Here is a 27,586-nt window from a genome sequence, read left to right on the forward strand (position 1 = left end):
TGCCCCACGGAGAGCCTCAAGGTCCATAAATAACAACACCCTAGTGGTCCCAGGCCCTAAGGAAGTTAGATTGGCTTCAACCAGAGCCAGGGCCTTTTCAACTCTGGCTCTGGCCTGGTGGAACGCTCTGCCTCATGAGTCCAGGGCCCTGCAGGATCTGATTTCTTTCTGCAGGGCCTGTAAGACAGAGTTGTTCCACCTGGCCTTTGGCTTGCAGCCAATTTGATTCCCTCCCTCCCTCTCTTTCTTTTTTCTTTTCCATCTCCTCCTGCGATGAGGCTAAATTTTAATATTTTAATGTTCCATTATTTTAATGTTGTATTTTATTTTTGTTTTTAAGTTGTAATCATTCATCTTGTTTTTATTATTGCTTGTAAGCCGCTCTGAGCCCAGCCTTGGCTGGGGAGGGCGGGGTATAAATAAAAAATTATTATTATTATTATTATTATTATTATTATTATTATTATTATTATTTCCCTTTTGGCCCATCACAGGATGGCACCAATTAAAACATGTCTTCTTGGCAAACACAGGGGCTGAAACTACTGTTCCTGTATGCGCAGTCTGGAGTTTTCGGCATCAAAGCGCTTGCATGCATGTTTCAGCACCACTCCAAGACCTTTTGCTGCCTGAGGCAAAGGACAATGGTTAAAATTTCTTTGTGGATGGGTTACTGCATATTGCCCGTCTAGAGTTCAGGGCAGGGTGCAGTGATTATAAAATCACTGCAATCAAAAGCAAAAACAACGGGAAAAGCAATATTGGAAGTGAGCTGCCAAGAAGGAGTCAGAGTCTTGTGTTGTTTCCGGCAAGCAGAAGGCTCAAGAAAGAGACATTATACTCTTGCCTCCTAAACCACTGCTGCTGACAGCAAAGAAGAATAGGGGTTGCTTGAAAATATGCCGCTTAATATTGAATATGCTCCCTTATGTTACAAGTAGCCCACTGACTCCAGGGTCCATAGATGCATGTGTTGCTGTCGCTCTCCAGCCAGAACTTAAAGCTTCAGGCACTGGAGCTGCCAAGGCCTGGGAGTCCACCTCCTCTTCTGACATGTTGTGTCCTGAGGTTGTTCTTTGGGTATCAGTCCAGCAAACCCCCCAAGGGGATCCTCAGCATTGGACTCAGGGGGCCCTGCCTGCTCCTCATGGTCTTCTACCTGTGGGGTATCCAGTTTGTCCTTTGACACCTACATTTTCATTTCATTTCATTTGCTTTTCTGAAATTAACAAGTACCAGTCCTGGCACTGGCCAATTTTTCAGCTTTTCTGAGTCGCTATGTCCCACATTGAGTCTGAAATCCCAGTGATTACTGCACTAATGTTAATAGATCATTTGAGTAAATCTCATGTTTTTAAGCCAGCTAATGAACTTCCTGTAACTTCAACAATTATTTCTGCTTTTGGAGTGCTGCCCTACCAAATGCTGCCAGAATCAAGAGGGCTTTTAAACTGCTGTGTGGCAGAATGATGATAATGTTAACCACCCACCCCAACAAAGCAATCAGTCAACCAGAAAGTGGGAAGTGGAACTGAGATTCAATTATTTTGCTGACGCAATGAAATACTGGCAACCAAATTTCATGTGTAACTGCTAAGGTGAAGTGGGAGGGTCTGTAACATATGATTTATTTGCAGACGATCCCCATGTTTCAGCATTTCCCACTAGTAGGATGAATAAACTGCAAGAAATGGCAGGACCAGTAGGGTCCCCACCTGAGTTTCTAGGGAGTCACTACCAGTTATATCAGGCAATTTTATCTCACCTTTCCTTCAAGTAGCTCAGGGTGGCATACATAGTTCTCCCCTTAAAATTTTAACCTGTGGGGCACATCAGGACAAGGGAAAGCGGCAAGCACCTGATGGACCACTGTGGATAACAGGATGCTGCTCTGAATAGGCACATGGTGTGATCTAGGAGGGCTGAGTGGGGGTTTCGTCCAGCACGTTATCCTCTGCTGCAGAAGAGCAATATTAGCCTAGATGGGGCTTGGGGAGCTTCTTGACCTCTGACCATGCTGTCTTTGAAAAGCCACAGGTTCCCCTCCTACAAGCTCTGTATAAACCATCTTTGCCATCTTCTGCAAAAGTTAAAGGCATTGCCTAGTGAAAGGTCAAAGTGGAACACACACACACATGCCAGTTCTATATAACAGCTAAAAATATTTAGGGGTGGGAAGGAAATAAGGCAAGAAGCAGCCCAGGGAGAACTCAACATGCTCAGTGGGTGTGGAATACTGACTGATAGTCAACGTGGAAGAGGAACAGGACAGGGTATCCTGGAGCACATTCCACACTACAACATTTTGCTGCAGTTCCTTTTTGTATGTTTTAAAAAAATACCTGATTAATATATGGCTATCCTACTTAGTTCTCTGATAAACAATGCATGCCTCCTATCCCAAACATGCTGAATATAGATTTTCCCATTACCCTCATATAACCACTGCAGAGGGCAAACACAAAAAATTAATATATGGATGTGCCATCTGGAAACACTGCAATCCTTTGTTTGCTTTTTGGTGGTGGGAATAGAGAGACTTGCTTTTAGCAACTTTTATGTCTGCCAAATGTTGCTGAAGCAGTTTTAAAGAAGTGCATACATCTGAATCCATCACCAGGTGATGCAATTTTTTTTTGGGGGGGTTGCCCTTTCTGTTTTGTTTCTCTTAAGCATCTCAAGTATAGTCAATGGCCTTTTTAAAACAAAACATGCATTTTGTGCTTACTTTGTGACAGCATTATTATTATTTATTAAATTTGTATACTGCACTTCATCCATAGTTCTCAGGGCAGTTCACAACACAAAAATACAAGGATATAGGATGTTTTAGTCAGTCAAAGGCCTGGTTGAAGAGGAATGTTTTCACCTGGTGCCTAAAGGTATATAATGAAGGCACCAGGTGAGCCTCCCTGGGGAGAGAATTCCACAAATGGGGAGCCACTGCTGAAAAGGCCTGTTCTCCTGTTGCCACCCTGGAGGTTACCAGAGCATAGACAGAGCATAGGCTGTCCATGTCCAGATTGGGGGGGGGGGAGCTGGTCCAGCAGCCGAAGATGATGGAGGGCACTCCGCATCACTGAAGCCAACTGAGCCTCAAACGACAGCAGAGAATCCAGAAGGACCCTCCCCCCCCAAGCTACCAACTAGTAAGAGTAGAGTAATAATAATATTTTTTTATTTATACCCCGCCCTCCCCAGCCAAGACCGGGCTCAGGGCAGCTAAAAACCAATAATAAAAACAAGTTGATTAAAATACAATTTAAAAGATTAAGATACAACATTAAAACAATTAGGGAGCAATCTCATCATAGGAGGAGAAAGGAAAAAGAAAAGGGGGGAGGGAATCAAACTGATTCTAAGCCAAAGGCCAGATGGAATAACTCTGTCTAACAGGCCCTGCGGAAAGAAGTCAGATCCCGCAGGGCCCTGGTCTCATGAGACAGAGCGTTCCACCAGGCCGGAGCCAGTGTTGAGAAGGCCCTGGCTTTGGTTGAGGCTAATCTGACTTCCTTAGGACCCGGGACCTCTAGGCTGTTGCTGTATATGGACATTAGGGTCCTCCGTGGGGCATACCGGGAGAGGCGGTCCCGTAGGTACGAGGGTCCTAGGCCGTGGAGGGATTTAAAGGTCAAAAGCAGCACCTTGAACCTGACCCTGTACTCCACCGGGAGCCAATGTAGCTAGAAAAGCACTGGGTGAATATGCTCCCATGGCAGAGACCCTGTGAGGAGCCTCGCTGCAGCATTCTGCACCCACTGGAGTTTCTGGGACAGCTTCAAGGGCAGCCCCGAGTAGAGCGAATCACAGTAGTTAAGCCTGGAGGTGACCGTCGCATGGATCACTGTGGCCAGGTCGGGGCGGGAAAGGTAAGGGACCAACTGCTTGATGCGGCGAAGGTGGAAAAATGTCGCCTTGGCTGTTGCTGTAACCTGCGCCTCCATGGAAAGGGAGGCGTCAAGGATTACACCCAAACTCTTAACGGAAGGCAATGGCACTAATTGGGCCCCCGCAAGAGGAGAAGGGAGTTGGTCCCTCATCCCTATGCCATCCCGACCCAGCCAGAGGACCTCTGTCTTCGAAGGTTTTAGTTTCAATCGGCTCCCATGAAACCATCCAGCCACAGCTTCCAAGCATCTGGTCAGTGTGTTCGGGGCCGAGTCGGTGTGGCCATCCATCAGCAGATAAAGCTGAGTGTCATCAGTATATTGGTGACAACCCAGCCCAAAGCTCCGGATAATCTGGGCAAGGGGGCGCATAAAGATGTTAAAAAGCATCAGGGAGAGGATTGCGCCCTGCGGCACTCCACACACCAAGGGGTGGCGCGACGACAACTCCCTCCCTAGTGCCACCCTCTGTCCCTGACCAGAGATAAAAGAGCACTGGCACCTGCTGCCATACGGGCACCTCTTTTTTCTTTTTTGACCAAAAAATAAAGCACTGCTCCAATGCTAAATATGTTTTCTAAAGAATAAAGAAGCCTAGTATTGGACTGGAGCAGAATCACAGAACTATAGAGCTGGAAGGGATCATCCAGTCTGACCTGCTGCAGTGCAGCAATCCTGGCCACAGCTGTCCCTGAGTGAGCTTGAACCACCAACCTCCTGGTTAACAGCAAGACACACTGACAGCTAAAATACATATAATGGTGCTTCCAGAAATTGTAAATAAGTGGCTGAGATGTCACAAAGCAGTTGTTGGCAACATGTACCTTTGTTCTTTTTAGTTTATCAACTTTCCCCCAAATTCTAGATTCAGGTAGGTAGCCGTGTTGGTCTGACGCAGTCAAAATAAATTAAAAAATTGTCCAGTAGCACTTTAGAGACAGTTGGTTTGTTCTGGATATAAGCTTTAGTGTGCATGAACACTTTTTCAGATACACTGAAATGTGCACACAAAAGCTTATACACAGAACTAAGGTGCTACTGGACAATTTTTAAATTATTTTATAGCTTTCCACCAGGAAAGCGTAAATTGGGGTGGAATTGAGGGAGAGTGGGTACAGGGTGGCATTCTGATGGCAACCACACTGTGAAGATGTTGCAGAAACAGAAGAAGAAAATAAACCAACCCCTTGCCTGCGTGAGGCATATCTGGAGCAGACCTGCCCCTTGCACCCTTTCAGGCTTACTCATGAGCAAACTGGGAGGGTTTCTTATCAAAGCAAATAGGCGGAGGAGGGAAAGGACCGCCAGGGCTCTTGTGGAGAGGAAGAGGGAGCTGCGGGTTGGGCGACCCCAGGAGTCTTCTGTGGAGGGGGGGGGGCGATGAAGAAACGCTGTCCTGGGGGGTGCTGCGAAAAATAGGGGATCTTAACAAAACAAAAAAAACACTACCCCACCCCAGCCCTGTTGATCTCGGCGAGGGTTACTTTGGAGTAGTCACATATAAAATGGTCAGCTGAACTCAAAGCAAGCAGGCTGTCAATAAGGGGCAGAGTGCTGAGGTCCTTCCCATTGTTATTAAGGGAGGGACAAGTCTCATATTATGTATATATATAATAAATGAATAATAAATGAATAAATAAATCGAAAATAAGTACTCGTAAAAAAGGAGGGTGCTGAGATATACAGATAGATAATCTCAGCACAGTTAAGTGCATGTGTGTGTGTCAGTACCCTCCTTTGCGAGTACTTACTTTCGATTTATTTGATTGTTCGTTTAGTATTATTTATTTGGGGTGGGGACCGCCCTCGTTTTTATACGGGGGTGTTGAGTTTCCCTTGCCCTCCACACACACACACACACACGTGTGTGCTTCATCTATGGGCGCTGTTGTTCTTTTATATCTATTTATGTGTGGCGGGGAAGGGGGGCGTTGCTTCCCCTCACCTTATGTGGAGACCTATGGGGGTGACATCCCACAGGGCTTGTTTCTCGTGAGGCCTTGAGGCGACGACGCCCTCGCACCCCCTCCCTTGGTGGCAGCGGCGGCGGCGGCGGCCATGTTGCGCGCGGCGGGCGTCGCGGGAGGCGTCCTCCTCACGAGCAGCGCTGGGCTGGGCTGAGGCGGTTGCTGCCGGCCCGCCAGCGCGCCGCTCCTTCTTCCCTCTCTCCTCTCCGGGACGTCTCTCCGCACCGCCGCGCCGGCAGCCGCCCAGCGGCCCTTCCCCGCTGCCGGAGCCCCGCGACCGAGGAGAGCCTCGCCGGCCGGCCGGCCGCTCCCTCCCACGCCGCCATGGCCGGGCACAGCGGTCACCCCCGCGCCAGCGCCGCCTGCATCGTGGTGAGGGGCCGAGAGGGGAGGGGGCTGGGAGGGGGCTGCGGACATAGCCCCACATGAGGCGGGGGGCGACCCTCAAACCCCCGCCCTGCAAGGCATGGGGGCATCGGGGCTTTCTCCCCCGCCCCGCCAAGTGGGTAGCTGGGGTGGGGGACCCATCACGTGGGAAGGTGCTGGAAGGCCAAGGGCAGGGGGCCTGGAGCCTGCGGTGGGGGCCCTGAGGGTGTCTGGAGATGTGGGGTCCGCTTAAAAGGAGGTAGGGGGGAGAGGCCCTTGTGGACCTCCACCTCCCCCGTAGTTATCCCCTCCACACGCCACCCCCAAAATGATTGTGATAGTTTGCATATATTATTTCATAAAATTCATACACCAATTGATGGCCCCCAAAAAGAGAAAAACACATTTAAAAGCCTCAGATCGGTTTACAAAATGTGATAAAACTCTAAAATCAGGGGAAGGGGATGATTGCAATGCATTATAATGTACAAGAAGTTTAAAACACTCAAACAGATAAAGAGGCACACCACCAGCATTTCTAAGAATCTGGCTATATACCGTAATTCCAGGTTTTGTTAAGGGGCAGTTGGTTGACATAGGAAGAGTGTGCTGCCTTTGGGAGTGAAGCAGAGCCCAAAAAGGGAGAGGCATGTTTTGTTGCAGGCAGGGCAGGCGAAGGTGCGTCCAGTTGGTTGTGCGGCTGAATTTGGGGAGGCTGATTTGGACCAGGGTCAGCCCTCCTCCCCACATCCCTACTTTTTGAAGGGGTGCTGGGGGAGGGCAGGGTTAGGGCCTCCTCAGGAAACTCTGGAGAGGAGAATGATAACCTGGAACAGAAGGAAAAAAGATTTTGTTACATTCAGAGAGTTGGGGGAATTAATATGTACCCCCAGCTAATAGGGTTCAAAGAGGAAGGAAGGAGAAGGTGAATGGCTTTAAACTGGAGGTTAATCTGGGGAGGGTTGAAGAGTTTAAAGTGGAGGGGGGATATTCATTTGGTGTCTCAAGGAAAAAGAGGTTTTTAAAGGGGGGAAACGATGTTTTTCAGTAGTGTTACTGATAAGGGATAGAAGGCTTAACTTGTACAAGCACTCATGACCCTGACCATAATCTGTATTTCTAATATACTAGGGATGATTTTTTGAGGTATAAATAAAGAATCAGGTTTCTGGGCATATTCAGAATGCCTTCATCTCAAGTTATGCCTTTTGCATCAAACCATTACAATAATTTATCTGTTTGTATATGGATATTGCCAGAGTTAATATCTACAAAAGTATGCAACTATTTTTTGTGTTCTTAAAAAAAAACACATTAGGCCTACTGAGGTCAATCAGCTTATTTCTAGGTAAGTGGTTTAATGTTGCAGCCTTAGACACATTTGGGCTGCAATCCTAAACCCACTTGCCTGGGAGTAAGCCCCACTGAATTCAGTAGGACTTACTTCTGCATTTACATGGTTAGGATTGTGCTGTGTAACCTATTAAACTCAGTGGTGCTTACTTCCTAGTAAATGTGCATAGGACTGTGCTCACCAAGCACATGTGAAGATGAGTAATTTCCTGTTCAAGTTCTGAAATATGTTTCTTGTGTGTCCTTGACTTCATTAGCTTGAGCTAGCCATATTTGGGTTTGATGCAAATAAAAAGGACTCCAACTGATTTCTGTAACTGAACATGTCAGCATGTTCAGTTGGATAAGACAACACCATAAGTTTGAACATTTTTCATTAAATTAACCCAATGCCTTACTTACTATGAAAGTGGATTTTGGATTTCAGTTTTCCTCATCTCAGGATAGTTATTCTTTCTTTCTGCAATACATAAGTATACAGTATACAACTGTATACAATACTTATACCTATATTATATTATATTATATTATATTATATTATATTAACTTGAGGGGTAGAATGAAGGAGGGGTGTCAAAAGCCAGATTTAGTAGGGAGAGAGAGGGGCATCACCACAAGTCAGGGAACCTCAAAGTTTCCTCTGGTGAAATACTTTGAAATGTCAGCAACATGGCATCTTTTATGTTATCATTTGAACCCAGGCTTTCTAAACTGATGTTCATAGAGGAACCGCTACCACTGCCTGACTCCTACTTCTTGAATTGAAGGGGTACAAAAGTCTGGATTGATCAGTTGCTGTTTAACGCTGGTCAAGTTCTATGCAAGGAGCTTGGCTCCCTGATATACTGCAGAGCTTAGGGCATAGACAAGCTTGGAGGTGGCTTGAACGCAAATGAATGAAAACTCCAGTGGAATGCAATTGAACACTGGCGAGCGATCATCATCAAGCTTACTTAGTGGCAGTGAATGATAGCAAAGTATGCCTTTGCTTAATACTGTGCTGTCCAGTACAGAGCTTTTCTGGGTAGTTCCGGACCTTTTACAGTTGGGAGCAAAGGAGGTGGGAGAACAGACAGTAGCTGACTGTGATTTGGTTGCAAAGCATTGGATAAAACTGCTTACATCTGCCAGGATCTTGACGCCACTGTTAACAGCAGATGAATCTCGAGGGGTGTCCAGAGCACAGTCTAGTCCTGTTGTGTTGGATGAGTTTCCGTTAGTAAGGCTCAAAGACATGGACAAGGTGCTAGGATCGGTCAGGGCACTCACTTTCGCTCTGGACCCTTGCTCCTCCTGGCTGATAGAAACTAGCAGGGGAGGGACAGCTGGCTGGGCCAGGGAAGTGGTTAATACCGTCTTGCAAGAGGAGGAGGTGGTCCCTGCCCGCTTCAAGGAGGCAGTGGTGAAACCACTCAGCCAAGAAATCCTCCCTGGATTCAGAACATTACTTCTGTTGTCTATGCTCTGGTAACCTCTAGGTTTGATTGCTGCAATGCATTATATGTGAGGCTTCCTCTGAAGACGGTTTGGAAACTTGGTGCAGAATTCAGTGGCCAGGTTGCTCACCAGGGCAAGCCAGTTTGAGCATATTACACCAATCCTGGCCCGACTGCACCAGTTGCCAATTATTTTCCAGGCTCAGTTAAAAGTGCTGCGTTTTGACTCAGAACCGCAATACCTCAAGGACCACCTCTCCCCACATGAGCCTACCCGGACCCTGTGATCATAATCGGAGGCCCTTCTTTGTGTGCCTCCTTCATGAGAGGTCCAGAAAGCCACAACATGAGAATGCCTTTTCTGCGGTGGCTCCTTGTTTGTGGCATTTAAGGGAGGCTCACCTGGCACCTTCATTATATATCTTTAGGTGCCAGGCAAAAACATTCCTCTTCTCCCAAGGCCTTGGCTAGTTTAGCCATCTACAGCCTTTTGAATTGTTGTTTTTGTTCTTTACTATGTTATGTATTTGGCCCTTCACCTGTGATCCTCTGCTGAAGTGCAGTATAGAAATTTTAATAAAGAAATAAATTCTCTCATAGTAGGCACTGCAAGTAGGGGAACCCAATCTGGGGTCTTCCAGACACCAGTAATGCCCACTGATAGAACCTCTATCTCTGGCAGATGAACTGAAATGCTCAGTTCAGTGGAAAGATGAGAAAATGTTATTTGAGGAACCTAATAATAAATGCAGAGCCAACAGGGTTCTGCACAAGCCTTCTGATAAATCTAAACATTTGCTGTTTATGGATTGCTGCAGCATATTTTATAAACACCCTTCAGGTGTTTTTGACTAGAGGGTACCAGTTTGGAGAAGGCTGTTCTGTTCCAAGTGCTACAGTCTCCGTGGAACATTAAGACACGTTTTCAGCATCTATTTATCACAAGCCGGGTTCAGTTTCTTTCTGCCATGTGGGTGTTAACCAATTGGTTTATGAAGAGGCAAAGGAGCATGGTGTTCCTCTCAAGGCCATTGCATAAAAGTGCGTCTGGCTTGCTGCTGCAATCAAATTAGTTGTTTCTACCTGCAGAATGTTTCTCATGAGACTATAATTCACAACGAGGGATTCTTTAGTTGCATTGCTGCTCAGTGGCATACAGGACAGCCAAGTGTGGTTGGTAGCAGAAGCAATTAAAAAACCACACACACATCATCAGTATGTGCTTTGATAAGGGGAACATGCACCTCTCCATGCCTTTAAAAGTCGCCAAATGTATCTCTAGGACTAATAAGGTCTAGTCACTTACTGCTGTTTGAAACTGAGGTTTTCAGTATTCTCTAACATATTTTAAACATTCCGAACAGTGTTTTGTTTTTGATATCTTGGGGTTATATTATTTTAGGAGCTGCTTGTAGTGGAGTATCCTGGCTTTTTCTCAAACTTTTAGGTTTTTTAAATCAAATTCCACCTCCAAAAAAAAAAAACTTCTGTTGTTGCTGTTTTCAAAAAAGCCTCAGAAATGTGGGAACTGAAAGGGTCAGCATAATGTTGTTTAGTCGTTTAGTCGTGTCCGACTCTTCGTGACCCCCTGGACCAGAGCACGCCAGGCACTCCTGTCTTCCACTGCCTCCCGCAGTTTGGTCAAACTCATGCTGGTAGCTTCGAGAACACTGTCCAACCACCTCGTCCTCTGTCGTCCCCTTCTCCTTGTGCCCTCCATCTTTCCCAAAATCAGGGTCTTTTCCAGGGAGTCTTCTCTTCTCATGAGGGGGCCAAAGTCTTGGAGCCTCAGCTTCAGGATCTGTCCTTCCAGTGAGCACTCAGGGCTGATTTCCTTAAGAATGGATAGGTTTGATCTTCTTGCAGTCCATGGGACTCTCAAGAGTCTCCTCCAGCACCATAATTCAAAAGCATCAATTCTTCGGTGATCAGCCTTCTTTATGGTCCAGCTCTCACTTCCATACATCATTACAGGGAAAACAAGGTCAGTAACCACACTACCTGGGGTGTATGGGACATCCATTTCTTTCTGGTATAGTTCCTCTGTGAATTCTTGCCACCTCAGCATAATACCTAATCACAAATACTGTATTGTCCTCCTCAGGGTCTACTTCTTCCCCAAAGCCTCTCCCAAACTACTTCCTCCCCTGCCACTTGATTCCCCTCAACCCTTCCCCACTTTCTCTCCCTGGTCCCTGGTCAGCTGTGCGTTCTGTGCAGTGCCCAGCATTCTCTTGGTGCTAAAGTATGCCTGTAGCAGAATCACGATTCCCAGTTCAAAGATGGGAGGAGATTGTAGTTGTCTGCAGTTTTCAACTGGTGCATTCCTCCCAAAGTCAATGAGTCTCTGAGTAGGATGTGAAGGCTGTGGTGGCAGATAAACCCCTGAGTAGCAGCAAATATACATCATCCAGCTTGCCTTCCTGGAGGAGCCCTCTTTGCTGGAGGGTGGGGAGGAGAAAACTGTACTTGCATGCTCTGCTGTGGAGCTTTGCTGTCATGTATTTTGAGGATTCAAGTCAGAAATGGTGCACCATTGTCCTCTATTGATCCCACTGACTCTTCCATAGCTCTGAAAGTTCTCATTGCCTTGCCTAGTCCGTAGATGATATTTTCTCAATATTATTTTTATTTAACTTTTCCCATTTTCCCATTATAAATGATAACCCACCCCAACTGCACAAACTATCTTTGCATCAAAATATTTTTCCTTCATCTCAAAGCTAATTAACAGAATAAAATCCATTCCCCGATATCTTTTTCTTTGGAAATACCATAGTTGAAGCCCCCTGGAGCCTCACGCAGGCAAAACATACACTCTGCCAATAGATTATAGCTTTGAATTTTTGAGTAATCCCAGATTATAGGCTTTTTTATATATTTTTGTTCTCTGGGAGGATATGTAACACATTGTACCTGACCTCACCTTTTCTGTTTTCCTTTTAGATTGGAGATGATGAACAAGGATATGACCTAGACTTGTTTTGCATACCAAAACATTATGCAGAAGATTTGGAAAAAGTATATATTCCTCATGGGCTTATTATGGACAGGTTTGTTTTACTCTCAGCAATATTCAAAAACGATTATTTGCATGCAAGCCTCTGCATGTTTGTTCTAAGGAGGTTTTACTTTATGGTGGCTCTTGCAGCTTGCTTGGAAGCAGTGTCTGGTTTACTGGAGTGTAGATAAATTGCCTCTGTACACAGTAAAGGCAGTTGCTGTGGAAGGGAACATCTCCTATGCCAGCAACACAATGCTCTGAGGAGCACACAGCTCCTCCTGGGTTGGACTTCCTAGTTCAGTGGAACCCAAATTGTGGTCTGCGGATGACTGCTCCATTCAGCCTGTCCACAGCATTTATGTAGATTGTGGCTGAAGACAGGAGATGGCACATCCATCACATTAAATATTGATACTAATTCGTAATAGTATTTTTATTGTGTCTTTTAATTCTTATATTGGGTTTTAATTTGTAATACAAAAAGTACAATATATAAGAAGTAAAAATGCAATTGCAAATCAAATGGCTTCTAGTGGAGTACATTACTATTGCTACAGCAAACAAAAATCCTTATGTGGTCCATCAGCAATTTTGAGGTGGTGAAGCTTGGGAACCATTGCTCTAATTTTCTGCACCTCTAGCAAATTGTTACCAGTTCCTGACCCATAAAAAGACAGGTAATTTGCCCATAATTCATATGTTAATGAAAAAAGGGATATAAGGACATACTGTAAATTAAGTGTGTGCATGTGTATATATTAGGTAACAAGTTTCCTCACTGACACACTGGTGTATAAATCTTGAAAGCACAGAACTTTAAAAATTTGAACAGCTTTCTGTTTCCTTGTTTCTAAATTTCCGGTGTGTATTGTTGGTGCCTTACTAATCCAAGCTGCAATATGCTTTAAAAAGTGAATTAATTTACCTTCTGAAGACCTGTATGCTTCATATCTTTTGAAAGTTGTCCAGTAACTAGGCAGAGACTGAGATTTACTTTGGCACATGCTGCCCTGTAAAATCAAGGGAGTTTGGCAGTACTGCTATTAGATTAACCTTGACAAGTGAGAAAAAGCAGAAATGTCACTGACCAGTAAATAGCCCTATTTTGTCAGATGGGAGATAAATACAATATCAGGGAAAGATGCTCTGTTGGCTTTATCTGTGCATGAATGCTTACCATGGTTTGTCCAAGCCAGTGGGGGTGAATAATAACATGATATAATGAGAATAATTTTCAGTCTCAAGTCCTTGAAGGAGGGCCTCTCCTGTTACTTGTCAGTCTGGGTGTTGAAATCTTATTGGGACACCCTTCTTGCAATCCCACTCGTGATTTCTACTCAATGGGCAGTTGTGTGGGGAAGAGTCTTAATAGTCTTAAGGCCCCATCTGCATATATTTTTTATCCTCTCTCCAGAACTATGGCTGACTTCTTTCTTACTGAGTTTTCCATGTGGTGTGAAGACACATCTTTTTGGGCAGGCCTTAGAGTAGCAGTTTGATTTTAACTCATGTTCTGACTGTTGGTCTTTTGGACTAGTTTTATATTTTTATGTTGTAATTTATTATTCTTATGATATAGATTTGTATATGCCCTGGAATCTCCTTGGAGGAAGGCTGGTTTAGAAATGGTAGAAATAAGTGTGTGTGTGTGAGAGAGAGAGAGAGACCTGGCACTGGGCTCGGTGTGGCAAATTAGTTTGTTTCTCTTTCCACAGAACAGAAAGACTGGCACGAGAAATCATGCAGAGTATGGGAGGGCATCACATCGTGGCTCTCTGTGTACTTAAAGGGGGCTACAAGTTCTTTGCTGACTTGCTGGATTATATCAAAGCCCTGAATCGAAACAGTGACAAGTCTATCCCTATGACCGTTGACTTCATCAGGCTGAAGAGCTATTGCGTAAGTGTGTCTGCAGTCGCTCACGCAGATGGCTATCCAACCACTGTTTAAAAGCACCAATGAAGGAGAGTCTGCCACCTTCCAAGGCTGCCTGTTCTACTGTTGAACGGCTCTTACTGTCACAATGTTCTTCCTAATGTTGTGTCAGGGTCCCCTTTCTTGTAATCTGAACCTGCTGGTTCTGGTTCTGCCTTCTGGAATAGGAGCAAACAAGCCTGCTGCATCTTCCATGTCCTATTCAAATGGCGCTGGAGGTTTTAAAGCAGAGGTTGGAGAGTCATGTGACAGGGATTCTTTAGTTGATTCCTCCATTGTGGGGGGTTGGGCTACATGACTCTTGGAGGTCCCTTCTGTGGGGATGTTTGAGGGGATATATTATTTTATTATATCCTTCCTAACTTGCATAAGCAAGTTCCATAACTTAGCAGAGTTGTTAAACAATCTCCCTTTTAAATTACACAGCAGTTAGCTAGTTGCAGGCTTGTCTGAGCCTCACTATTTAGGATTCCTGGTTTCCCTTTTTATATCCCTCCTAAAAGAATAGACACAACCATATGATTAAAGTTAACATAAAACTAGTTTACTTACAATCATCCAGTTCACAATAAGATCCCTGAAGGCAGACTTAATTTACAGAACAGCCTATAACAATGTGAACTATCCCATAAGGGAAATAGTCTCAAGTGGCTGTGATTCAGCAGTCACTTCTCCTAACTCTTAGGAACACAAAAAATGGAAAACAAAAAAGGCGGAACATGGAGGCCATGTGCTCATCTGTCCAAGAACAGACCACACCCACACTAAGACACATGCAAGGGAAGTCTGTCCCAGCTCAGGAGGAACTAGCAAGTTTTCTCCTGAGTGATACATTGCATGCGTATTGTGGGAATGTTGTATTTGACTACAATACATTTTTACATCCTACACCTTCCAACTCTACAGTTCTGTGATTCTATGAGGAATACCATTGATGTTAACATTTAGCTGAGACTTAGGTCCAAGGAGGATAACAACTTGCTTTTGGAAATTATGTGCTTGGTTTTATTTTTTGATTATTAAAGGTTTTTCTTTTACTTTAAGAAGGTAGGTGATCATTCAGTGTAACATTTATCATTGAGGAAACAGAAAATACTTGGGAGTTTAAAGTCATATAAGAAAAACTTAAACTAAGAATTTGAAAAGCACATATGGAGTATATTATTTCTGTGATCAGGGCACTATACTTCTGTGACCCCATTCCCCTTAACTAAGGACCTGATTAAAGTACACAAAAAGGAGGGGAGATAAGTAGAAACAACCTAATTGGAAACATAAATTTATAATTTGCTTGAGTTGTCTGTGAAATTAGAAATTAAATTGTTTACAGAGTTTTGAGGGTTGGGATTAGGCAGGTTTACAAAGTAGGGTATTGACATCACATGAGTGATAGTATATTTCTTTTTAGACATCAATTTTTAAAGGCAATTCTTGTTTGCTGTCAAAAGCACAGATACAAGTATGACAGCTTCCTTCTTCTTAAAACTACAAATGGAAACATTAAGTGCCTTCTTTTCTACATGTTTTGTACCTTTACACTTTGGTATGTCCTCATATTTAAAAATAATGTAGATGTACTTTCAGCTATCCATTCTGTCAATCGCCTTTTTAGTCCCTGGTACATCCTTGACTGTCTCTTCCAGACAGACAGCTTTGTGTTCCACTGTGGGTGGGAGTGATGTTTTATGTTCATTTTTAAGAGGCTTAGTCAAGGTGGGGGAGAAGCACTCCTGTCTTTGCAAGTCACTTTGAGTTCACATTTCTGAAAAAAACCTGATGGGAGGAAGAAGAAGAAGAAGAAGAAGAAGAAGAAGAAGAAGAAGAAGAAGAAGAAAGAGGGAGCCTTATTCTGTGCAGGATTGGGAAAATTTTCCTCTTCCTCTGTTGTATGGTGAATGTTGCCAGCCAGGATTTACAAACTTTTTAAAAGCTTCATTTTTCGAGTAGGGCTTTTGGTTTGTTTGTTTGTTGGTTGGTTGGTTTTTGTGTTTAGTGAAGATTCACTTTATTATTATTCTCCTCCAAACCCTTTCTTTTTCTTTTCTCTCTAAAATCAGAATGACCAGTCCACTGGTGATATAAAGGTAATTGGTGGGGATGACCTCTCAACCTTGACTGGCAAGGTATGTAATAAATGGTGATATATAGATAGAGATAGATAGATAGATGATAAATAGATAGATAGATAGATAGATAGATAGATAGATAGATACGGAAATTTCTGTGAAGCACTTTTGTATGCTACTAATTTTCCATCACCAATTAGTTACACTTAAAGACAGAGCACAATTGAATCCATTCTGTGAGATGCAAATAAAGGTGAGAGTGCACATGCACCAGGTTGCAAGGTCCTCTTTCTCTCGCTGGCTGTATTTTGCAACAGCACAATTGCTGTGTATGTTTTTGTCGCCCCTTCCTTAGGGGCTTAAAAAAAATCATAGAGAAAAAACACATCAATTCCTATTAGCTGTTATAGTGAAGTAGAACTTCATTATACAGAAGCAGCAGAGCTCTCTATACCAGATGCTGGGGACAAAATCTGGGGAAGGTTATTATCCTCATGCCCAATTTGTAAGTCCCCAGAGGCACCTGAGAGTCACTGCTGGAATGAGGACTAGGCAAGACTATTGTTTTGATCAAGTAGTCACTGACGGATGTGGCTTATGTTGTCTTTTGTAAATGTTTTTTCAAATTTAGATTGCCTTCCACAAACAGACTTTGCAGCATGGAACACTGGAACAAAAATGAGGGAAATTGCTCCTAAGGTGTTGCATGCAGTTGATATGGCCATGTTCTATTATAATGTTTCTTAGTAGCAAGTGCTAACATTTACAAAAGACAACTTTTTTCAAATTTAAACTGCAAATACTCTTCGGGAGTCTTGTTACTTTAGAAGTATAAAAGGAGACAACTGTGACCAAAGAAACATAATGCTACAGTAATCAAGTCAAGGAAACAATTTTAAAAACCAAAGTATAAGACTTGAAATCTGAATCAGTGAAGTGCAACCTGTGAACAGAATATGCCTGGCACAGATGTAGGCATATTATGTTTATTTGTGGCATTTTGTTGGTTCAGGTTTCAAGTTTTTTATTTCCCCTGACACTTTTGTTTCTAGGATTAGCTCTTGCAGTCTGATACATCTTCAAAGGAACACAGGAAGCTGCAGGTCAGACTGCAGGCATGCCTCCTTTCATCGTGCCTCACTTTGTTGCACTCCGCAGATACTGCTCTTTACGAGGACCAGGGTGCAGCTGCAGGCAGCTCACTCACTTCCAGTGGAAGAAAGCCCCCCCCCCCTCTTCTGGCCACAGCAGTGGAGCTGGCCAGGGCTGGAGCTGGGTTTTTCTCCTCCTGCCCTTGGTTGCAGGGGCCCCTTGCCTAGACTACAGCATAGTGTAAACATAGCTTTTATATCCAAATGGAAACAACAACAACAAAAAGTGTGACTTGCTTTATTGCAATACTAGCTTTATTGTGGTGGTATGGAACCGAGCCTGCAATACAGTGGTACCTCAGGTTAAGTACTTAATTCGTTCCGGAGGTCCGTTCTTAACCTGAAACTGTTCTTAACCTGAAGCACCACTTTAGCTAATGGGGCCTCCAGCTGCTGCCGCACCGCCAGAGCACGATTTCTGTTCTCATCCTGAAGCAAAGTTCTTAACCCGAGGTACTATTTCTGGGTTAGCGGAGTCTGTAACCTGAAGCGTATGTAACCTGAAGCGTATGTAAGCCAAGGTACCACTGTATCTCCAATGTGGTATGTGTATTTGTCCCCCTAACCCAGCATTGTCTGCTCCAGTTAGCAATGCTTCCGCAGGATATCTGGCAGCAAAGAGTCTCTTCCAGTCACCTCATCACCTACCAACCTGATCCTGGAGGGGCTTGGAGGGTGTTGAACTTTGGGCCTTTTGCATGCAATGCAGCTGCCCTACCACTGAGCCCTTCCCCTTATCTTTACAGTATTGAGAAGATAAGACTTCTTAAAATATAATTCTGGGGTGGGGAGCTTGTGCCCCTCCAGATGCTGCTGGATTACAACTCCTTGTGATCATCCTTGACGGTTGGCCGTGCTGGCAGTGGCTGATGTGGGTTGGATTCCAACAGTCTCTGGAGGGCCACAGGTTCCCCACTCCTGCACTCGAACATCTTCCGAAGTGCATCTTGTCTTCTTTGTAGTGCTGCTTCTGTTTAATAGCAGCATTCATCTCATCCTCTGTTTTGTGCCTACTGCTGTATAGAGCAAGAAATGTCCCCCAAAGGCTGTTGCAATATTCTGTTACGTCTCCCCTCTCCTGGTTCTGCCGTACAAACAGAGCTGCTTGTCAAGACATTCAACTTTCATTTGTCATGTAAGGTGTGAAACGTTTCACTTCTAACAGTAAATATTAATGACAGTAGCAAGTAATGCTATAAGGATCATACAAAATTTTTGAAAACCTTAACCCCTCCCCTGCTATCAGTTATTCTCTAAGCTTTCACAGAAGGCTTCCGATTGTGCCTCCCAGTAAGATATAGAGATGTAGGATTGCACAGGACGTCTTGAGGTTCTGTCTGCAAGTGACCATACCAATGATGCCTCTAGGGCCTTGGGTGCTCCCTTACTTGCACTCTGCAACCTCTAGGCTTTGTTTATGTGGGGGTTGGGGGGGTTCACCCCCTACTCAACTTCTTCATGGATAGATAGCACATTCACATTTAGGTACATGATTCAGTTCTAAATCACTCTCTACTTTAAATATGAAGACAACTCATGAAAATATGAATGAGTACTCCCTGTTCTGAATTCTAATGTGGCACTAGTTATAAACTGCCTTATACATAGTCAGGCCATTGATCCATCAAGCTCAGGATGGTCTTCCCTGACTAGCGATTTCTCGGCAGGGTTTCAGATGGAACATTTCCAGCCCCTCCTGGATAGCCAGGCATTGAAATTGGGACCTTCTGCTACTGATCCAGGGCTGTCCTAATTTTTACAAAGCTGTTCTGATGATGAATGTTCAATATTTTTGTTGTTGTTAGCTTGCCCTTGAGAAGGTGCCTAAACTAGCTAAGCAATATCAGTGCATTAGAAAGAATAGGATCTGGCACATGTTGTATTTCCTCTGGTACTAATGCTTCCCCGCCCCCTCAGTTGGTTCTGAAACTTGTTGCATTGAAATTGGTACTTTATTTCTGAACTATGATAAACTTTCGATTTTGAGTTTGTGCTAATGAGCAGTAGAAACCTGAGTCGCATAATTTTGTAGCCATTTTCTGCTGGTTTGCTTCATAGTTGAAGTATCCACCTATATTTGTGTGCTGGTTAATCAGGGAAATGAAAAATGAAAAACAGGCATCCTGAAAAGGTTTGGATAAATATAAATTGGAAACCAAGTATTGACTTAATTAAACTCATGAGCAATTACTCATGAGTTTCTATTTTTCTCTTTCTCCTAGAATGTCTTGATTGTAGAAGTAAGTACAACAGTTTACATTTTCCTTTTTTAATAGGTATGATTTGAGGTAATGCTGTGAAACCAGTACAAATAATGTAGCACCATTTTACTCCAGAACAACAACTGTCCCTAAGCTTTTAAAGTATGGATTAAAGCTCTCTCAAAAGAAAAGGCAATTTCTCTTGTACAAGCAGCTGCCATCAGGGGGACACTTAATTCACATGCAGTTTTTTTTACTACTAAGATGGATAGCCAAGAATGCATTGTTGAACTGATTCTGCTTAATTGCATTTTGACTTAATTCAGCTGGAGCTTGTTAATATTTTACACAAAAATGCTCTTGTTCTTGTGGAGACCATGTAAAGAGCTGATCAAGTATTGGTGTGCACTTCAAATTCTGGGACCATATCCATTTGCGGATATGTTCCCTTCATCCCTCCCCCCCTTTAATTACTGACAGACACAAATGAGCACCAAATGACCCTGAATTTTATTCCTCCTCGTATGTATGATTTAGTTAATTATGAACCTGTAAGAGGTACTTGGCTGCAGCTTCACTTCACAAGGCTCTTTTTGTTTTAAATGTCAGGATATAATTGACACTGGTAAGACAATGAAGACTCTTCTGTCTCTGCTTAAGCAGTACAACCCAAAGATGGTGAAAGTAGCCAGGTATGTTTAATTCCTGCACTTGCTACAATTTGCTTTCTCAGGAACTTTTGCAGAATGATGAAAAAAGGTGGTACAGTTACACATCTTTTTGTATCCTTTTGAGGTCAGTTACGTTTAGGAGTTAATAAGTGCAAGGTTGGAGGGTGTTAATTTTTCTCCATTGCTTGTGCTGGATATTGATCATTGCCTTTGTGATGAAGGTGCCCATAGTTAAAAGCAGTGGGCTCTCAATCCACCTCGATGCTTCAGCTGCCCAAGACTGAATAACAAAGAGAACTAGTCTAAGGGAAATTGCTTTATTAAAAGGTTTTAACAGTTTAGTTTTTGGTCTAAAAATGAGTGTCATCTTGGATCACTTCTCTCTTAAACACCCACCTATTATACTTACTCTTAGTAGACCTTCTGCGTTCTTAGTACAATGACTCTTGCATCTCACCCAGTAGCTAGGTTAAATACTAATTTTTAACTTTAATGATCAGAATAACTCTGCCTTCCTAAACAAACTTCTTTATTTATTCTGTATATTTTGAGGAAAGTCTCCCACTGTCCACAGTATATTTTGAGCATAGGTAAAGGCACTTTTCTGCTGCACAAGTTTCATGGCAGTGCAGGGGCCTAGGCAGGGGGGAGATGCTTCAGGCACAGAACGGTGATGTGCTGAATTTCCCCTTCTGGCACCACTGAAGGAGGAAGAGAATACTTTTCAATGCCTGCTCCTCCTCATACACAATTGGTCAAAGAGCAGCCTTTGTTGTTGTTTAGTCATGTCCTACTCTTCGTGACCCCATGGACCAGAGCACGCCAGGCAGTCCTGTCTTCCACTGCCTCCCACAGTTTGGTCAAACTCATGCTGGTAGCTTCGAGAACACTATCCCACCATCTCGTCCTCTGTCGTCCCCTTCTCCTTGTGCCTTCAATCTTTCCCTGCATCAGGGTCTTTTCCAACTACCGCACAATCGCACTCATTTCACACGCTAGCAAGGTTATGCTTAAAATTCTACAAGGAAGGCTCAAGTAGTATGTGGACCGAGAACTCCCAGAAGTGCAAGCTGGATTTCGAAGCGGCAGAGCAACCAGAGACCAAATTGCAAACATGCACTGAATTACAGAGAAAGCTAGAGAGTTCCAGAAAGACATCTACTTCTGCTTCATTGACTATGCAAAAGCCTTTGACTGTGTTGACCACAGCAAACTATGGCAAGTTCTTAAATAAATGGGAGTGCCTGATCACCTCATCTGTCTCCTGAGAAATCTCTATGTGGGACAAGAAACCCAGGATGTCAATATTTATTCTTGCCATCTCATTTTTGACCACATCCAACTTACCCAGGTTCATGGTTCTTACATTCCAGGTTCCTATGCAATATTTTTCTTTACAGCATTGGACTTTCCTTTCGCTTCCAGGCATATCCGCAACTGAGCTACCTTTCGACTTTGGCCCAGCCGCTTCATCAGCTCTGAATCTACTTGTACTTGTCCTCCGCTCTTCCTCAGTAGCATGTTAGACACCTTCCAACCTGAGGGGCTCATCTTCCAGCGTCATAACTTTTATATGCCTGTTGTCTTCGTCCATGGAGTTTTCTTGGCAGGGATACTGGAGTGGCTTGCCGGTTCCTGCTCCAGGTGGATCATGTTTGGTCAAAACTCTCCACTATGACCTGTCCATCTTGGGTGGCCCTGCACGGCATAGCTCATAGCTTCTCTGAATTATTCAAGCCCCTTCGCCACGGCAAGGCAGTGATCCATGAAGGGGAGAGCAGCCTTTTGCTCACTTAAAACTTGGCTGTAGAAAGAACCCTCTAACTGCCACTGTAATCCAGATTCAGTGTTTCCACTGTGATATAGAAGTGGGGGAGTACAGAACTTAGTGGCTTGGCATGCAGGGAGCATGGAGTGCATTTCATGAGTTAATTTCTACCCACAATTTACTTTTTTTGCTTTGGGGTCTTTTTAACAGCTTGTTGGTCAAAAGAACACCTCGAAGTGTAGGATACCGTCCTGACTGTAAGTGAAGTGTTCAGTGCACCTTAAAATATATACATTTTTAAAGCAATGTAAAAATCTCTATATTCAGATTGAAAGTAGATGAAATTTGACTGCAGGGAGTCACTGGCCTAAAGAACAACTGTAATGTTACAAAATGGGGAGGGAAGGATAAATGAGGACAGAAAAGAATTATAGGAGCTGGAGCAGAATTAAGGAGAGTGACCTGGCCTCTGTGGATATGTACTGTACTTGGTTTGCAGTGTGTTTAAGCAGAGATACCTGAAGGACTTGTGAAATGGGTAACGGTGCAATCCTGGGCATATTTACTCCAAACTGTGTTCAGTGGGGCTTTCTCCCTATTAAATGTGTTTAGGATTGCAGCTTAAATTGCAGCTTTTGCAATAATTTAACTCCTTTCAGTGGTATGTGTTTTTCCACTCATTTGGGGCTTTGTCACCTAGTCCCTACTGTGACACGGGTGGCGCTGTGGGTTAAACCACAGAGCCTAGGACTTGCCAATCGGAAGGTCGGCAGTTCGAATCCCCGTGACAGGGTGAGCTCCCATTGCTCGGTCCCTGCTCCTGCCAACCTAGCAGTTCAAAAGCACGTCAAAGTGCAAGTAGATAAATAGGTACTGCTCCGGCGGGAAGGTAAACGGCGTTTCCGTGCACTGCTCTGGTTCGCCAGAAGTGGCATAGTCATGCTGGCCACATGACCCAGAAGCTGTATGCCGGCTGCCCCGGCCAATAAATTGAGATGAGCGCCGCAACCCCAGAGTCGGCCACGACTGGACCTAATGGTCAGGGGTCCCTTTACCTTTTACCACCTAGCCCCTACTGTCTCACTCCTTTGGACATGGTGTAGCTTTTCCCTGTATCAGAATGTACTGTCAGTTTTATGTCTCCCTGTTTTATCCTTGTTACATTTTTTAAATAATGCCAATAGGCAGCATTATCAAATTGGAAACTGGTTATGAATAATCCAAATAATGTAATATGATTATCTAAACATTGCCCAAATTTAACATACTGATGAATTCTGGCTCTTTTACAGTTGTTGGGTTTGAAGTACCAGATAAGTTTGTGGTGGGATATGCTCTAGATTACAATGAATACTTCAGAGATCTAAATGTAAGTAATGAACAAAGATTGTCTTCTGTATAAATTGAGGAAGAGTATTCCCCGCCCCCTGCTCCTCTTCTGCCTGATCTTTACTGTCAAGTAGGAACGTAGGGAACTGGCTTATGCAGAGTCAAACCACTGGTCCAGTATTTTCAGTGCTGACTGACAGAACTTCCCAGGGTTCAAGGCAGAAGGTCTTTTCCATTCATAACTGGGGATACTGGGAATTGAGCCTGGGGCCTTCTGCATGCAAAACAGATGCTCTGCCACTGAGCCACAGCCCCCCTTCCCCTTGGTGCAACATTTCCTTTGCTTCTTTTACCGGTGGGTAGAGAAATGCCAGAATGAGGTTTTCGGCAGACGCATATTCTGCTCTTGGGGAACCCCAAGCTCTGCTGGCCATAAACTTTACAGGCACATAATGGGGTGGAGGGGGCTTACGCACACTCCCCGCGCAGAAGGGCTGTTTCCTGTATTTCCCACCAAGATCCGTAGGGCTCCCAAACAACCCCATTAACCTGACAGCAGTTTAGGTTCTCCTCCAACCTCAATTCTATATCCTTAAGCCTTATTGGTCAAGTGTGACATTTCCCAGGAGAGATGGGCAGAGAGCCTGTCTCAAAGCATTTTTTGCAAGAAAGGCTAACTAGTATTTACTGAATTTCTATTGATGTTTTTAATTATTTTCTTATATATATTTATATTTTATTATAGTTTGTATGTTGTAAGCTTCCTTGGTATACTTTATGAAAGTGGAATGTAAACATAAATAACAATATATATATAATAATTATATAATATATATATAATAAATATATAATAAATAATAATATATAATAAATAATATATATATATATATATATATATATATATATATATATATATATATAAATTAAATAATAATAATAATAAATAAATGGCCATTTTAGAATCTACTGAGTTGGCCAGGTGAGACAGCTGACATAGCTTCTGTTGTTTTAAATATCCATGCAGCCAAGCTGATGCTAGTGTTGCAGAATATCATAATTTTGTGGCTTGCTGTAATTAGACTGAATAACTACCCCTTCAGGTTCCATTCCTGATGATAATGAGGTAAAAGGAGCCCTGCAGCTTCGTCAGTGAAAGGTCCATTTCTCCATCACCCTGTTTCACACAGTGGTCTGTCTCTAGGCTTCCTTCTGTGAAGCCCACCATGCACTAGGCCTTTTCTGCTGTGGCACCACCCCTCTCACCACCCCAGGCAGCTGTAACTCAGAGATGTGCTGCCTCTGAACCTGGTTATGATGGTGAACTGTCATGGACTTTGCCTAACCCCCTTCTAAAGCTGTTTGAGCTACTTGCCATCCCCATATCCTGTTGCTGTGTATTTGGAAAGTTAATTATGTGTTTTGTAAAGAAGTCTTTTACTTCTTTGTCTGTCCTGAATTTATTGTCAGTTTTATTAGGGGATCCGAAATTCAAGTATTATGAGCTGAGGGGAGATTTTCTGTACTCCAAGCTTAATTTTATGAACCTCTCTCACAATGTTGTGTTTCCTCACCAACACCACAGTAATTTTTTTTCCTAAAGTAGAAATAAGAACAGAAGATTAAAAAAAAAAGGACTGTCCTTTTCACCCCTCTTGTGTCAGCTTGTCCAGGGTTTGCAGCTGCTGTCTCTCAGACTAACAGGTTCTGTGCTTCACTCTCCACCATTTATTTTTATCATGAGCTGTCAGGCGTCTTTTCCGTTACCTTTTTTAAATTATTTTACAGAAGGGTAGTCAGTCCTTGAGGGGTAAATTTATACACATTAATTAGTCACGGATACAATTCTAAAAGAATGTGAAATGTTGCAGTTGATTTGGAAAAGAGTAATTCAGAATCAAGGACTTGTGAAGCGCTCAGTTGCTCCTAAATACAAGTTTCAAGAGTTGGAAATGTTGGATTCTTTTAAAAACTGAAGGATTAGTTATTTGGAAATAAATTCACCAAATAATTTGTCACTGCAGGGAATAGAGCTACTTACCCTGGGAGTCATTAGTGGCTGATAAGATGGTGGTTATTCTGTGAACTCTTCCTGTCAGCAAAAGGATTACCCTAGCAAAATGGGGCTTCTCCCCCTCCTCCCCAGATCTTCTCCAGAGGGTTGGGAAAACCCCTAGAACTGATTTAGGGGACTCATGGGGGAAGGGAGGAGGGGAAGTTGTGTTGCAGAAGAATAAATCTTTGTGCTGATTGAACTTACTGTTATTCTTATTATTTATTAAATTTGTATACTGCTCTATACCTGCAGGTTACATAGCCCTACGTTGAATGCATCCCAAGAATTCTAAGGCAATTCTAAGATAGAAAGGAAAGTGTATGGTGACAGGGCTTTATAGTGGGAAGGATAGGCCCTTATTTGAAGGACCCCCTAGAAATGCAGAGCCAACTCTTTGGGCAGTGTTTGAGAGGAGAGAGAGGCGCCCCATGCTGGGGCAGGGAAGGAGCTATGCCAGGACTGCAGCAATGCCTCCACTCACTTCCTTTTCTCCTTCCAAAAAAAGAGGGTGCTCTGCTTGGGGCATCTACTGGGGCAGTTCCTCACGCCCCCAGTGTATTTATGAAGAACGGGATGAGCTTCTCTCATGTTGAAGGCCCTAGTGGGAGATGTCCCCTGGGTCCTATTTCTTGGTCACACTCAGTGGTAACAGGCTCTGCAGAGTGTTTGTTCATCTCCTAGCTGTTAAACTCCTAATCCACACAGTGCTTTTACCCTCTCTCTTTCAGCACATTTGTGTCATAAGTGAGACTGGGAAACAGAAATACAAGGCATGACAGCAGTTGCTCCAGCACCACAGTTACGGGACTTTGAAATGTGCATCCACAGTGTCCATTTTCCTCTGCCTTTGGCTCTGGTCACCAGCTTAAAATTGTAGAGTTCTCCAACTTTGTTGTCATTTGCTTGCTATAACTTATTGCATGTACAGTATAATAACCTCGTCTTGTTCATTTACATTTGAGAAACAAAAAGGGGGTGCCGTTGTGTGTTCTCTCTTTCTCTTTCCTTTTTTAAGAAAATTGCACTATGAATCTACTGATTCTAGCTCCTTTCCTAGTGGGATTTGCTGTGTGTTTGACCCCCAAACATATTCCTCCCTCCCCGCTTTTAAACTTCAGAACTCAAATAGTTTTAAGTACTGTAAATGTATAAGGCATTTTAAGATGGGAAATTATATTAGTAATATTTTTTTTAAAAAAACCAAGTAATTTAAGTTTTATATAGTAATGAAAGCAGAAATTAAGGTGATTATTGGATATCCAGGGTGTGCCACCACCCTACGACAGAGGCATGATGCTCTTGAAGGAGTATGGATAATGTTATGCTAAACTGCTTTCTCTGCCTTACTTGCCTCTTACAGGAGCTCTGCACAAAAAATAATGCCATTTCAGCCTGAAAAGAGAGCAAGTGACATATAGAATGTTGAAGCAGCTACCAGGCTTTTCACCTCCTATAAAATTAATTGTATAGTCCACCTGGAACTTCTCTTACACAAACCCAAGGGGAGAAGAAAATGGGAATTGATTCACATCAGGATTGTCCCCTCCAAGCTCCAGGTGGATTCTGTCTTAATTTTCCTTTCCCTTCTCCATCAGTTGAGCAAAACTGCCTTTCAGAACTATCTTCCTGTATTTCACCTCAATGAAAAATGATTGTAATGTTGACTGTATGCACAACCAACATACTTTTAAATAAAGGCTGTTTCTCCAAAGGTAGCACCTTGACGACTGCGCTGGCCTCTTCCATCTGCCAAAACATCTGCGGTACATATGCCTCCTCAGGGTTCGCTACACCTTCCCTCTCTGTTGAAGGAAGCAAGGTCTGTGGGCCCCAGGCAGAGGGCACAGCGCTCTGCACTAGATGAAACCAGTGCAACCAGTGCCCTGGCAAAGATCAGTTGTTCACTAAGCACCCATGTGTGGGCCATCAGAGGATGCTTTGCAAGTTATCCTTTTATTCTTTTTCCCCTTAGCTTGTTTCTTTGTGGGCTTTTTTAAATGGGTGGTTGGTTCTCTATTGCTCTTTCCAGGTAGGTATTTTATTGAGCCACATCAGAAATGCATTGAAGTGCTGGGCAACCACAACTATCTTTTAGTTTACTTCTCCCCTCTCACAGGTAAAGTCATGGTTCTGTGTCTTTTTAAGTCATTCAGTTACTGCTGTGCAATGAAGATTTAAAGTGTCGTGTTTTGCTCTTGCCAGGCCATTGCTTCAAAAGAGTAGAGGTGGTGCTTTGAAACTGCAGCTCAGGGTTGCCCCACCTCTGACCCCCCTGCATTTTACAGAGACCTCCGCCTTCTGTTGAACCTTGCAAAAGCAGATTTTATGGTAGCTGATATGTTGATGATTTTGAATGTTGCTCTTGCCTCAGCTGGCAGTAAAGCTTCAGTGGGAAGAGA

The 27,586-nt window shown here is 43.5% G+C and overlaps 1 protein-coding gene across 1 annotated transcript; it reads left to right on the forward strand.

Moving 5' to 3' along the window:
* On the forward strand, positions 1-26,902 carry HPRT1 (hypoxanthine phosphoribosyltransferase 1). The gene is made up of 10 exons (XM_053374326.1): positions 1-18; positions 6,154-6,226; positions 11,956-12,062; positions 13,729-13,912; positions 16,006-16,071; positions 19,388-19,405; positions 19,976-20,058; positions 22,016-22,062; positions 23,098-23,174; positions 25,916-26,902. Exons 2-10 carry the CDS (start codon positions 6,179-6,181, stop codon positions 25,961-25,963), a joined length of 678 nt encoding a protein of 225 aa, XP_053230301.1. The 5' UTR covers positions 1-18; positions 6,154-6,178; the 3' UTR covers positions 25,964-26,902.
* The last annotated feature ends 684 nt before the right edge of the window (positions 26,903-27,586 follow it).

The sequence above is a fragment of the Podarcis raffonei genome, chromosome Z (assembly GCF_027172205.1).
Source record: "Podarcis raffonei isolate rPodRaf1 chromosome Z, rPodRaf1.pri, whole genome shotgun sequence".
Classification (NCBI taxonomy): domain Eukaryota; kingdom Metazoa; phylum Chordata; class Lepidosauria; order Squamata; family Lacertidae; genus Podarcis; species Podarcis raffonei.

Coding starts and splice junctions, on each gene's coding strand:
- HPRT1 (XM_053374326.1), top strand. CDS start 6,179: ATGGCCGGGCACAGCGGTCACCCCCGCGCCAGCGCCGCCTGCATCGTG. Junction 12,063..13,728: donor CATGGGCTTATTATGGACAG/GTTTGTTTTACT, acceptor CTCTTTCCACAG/AACAGAAAGACTGGCACGAG. Junction 22,063..23,097: donor TGTAGGATACCGTCCTGACT/GTAAGTGAAGTG, acceptor GCTCTTTTACAG/TTGTTGGGTTTGAAGTACCA.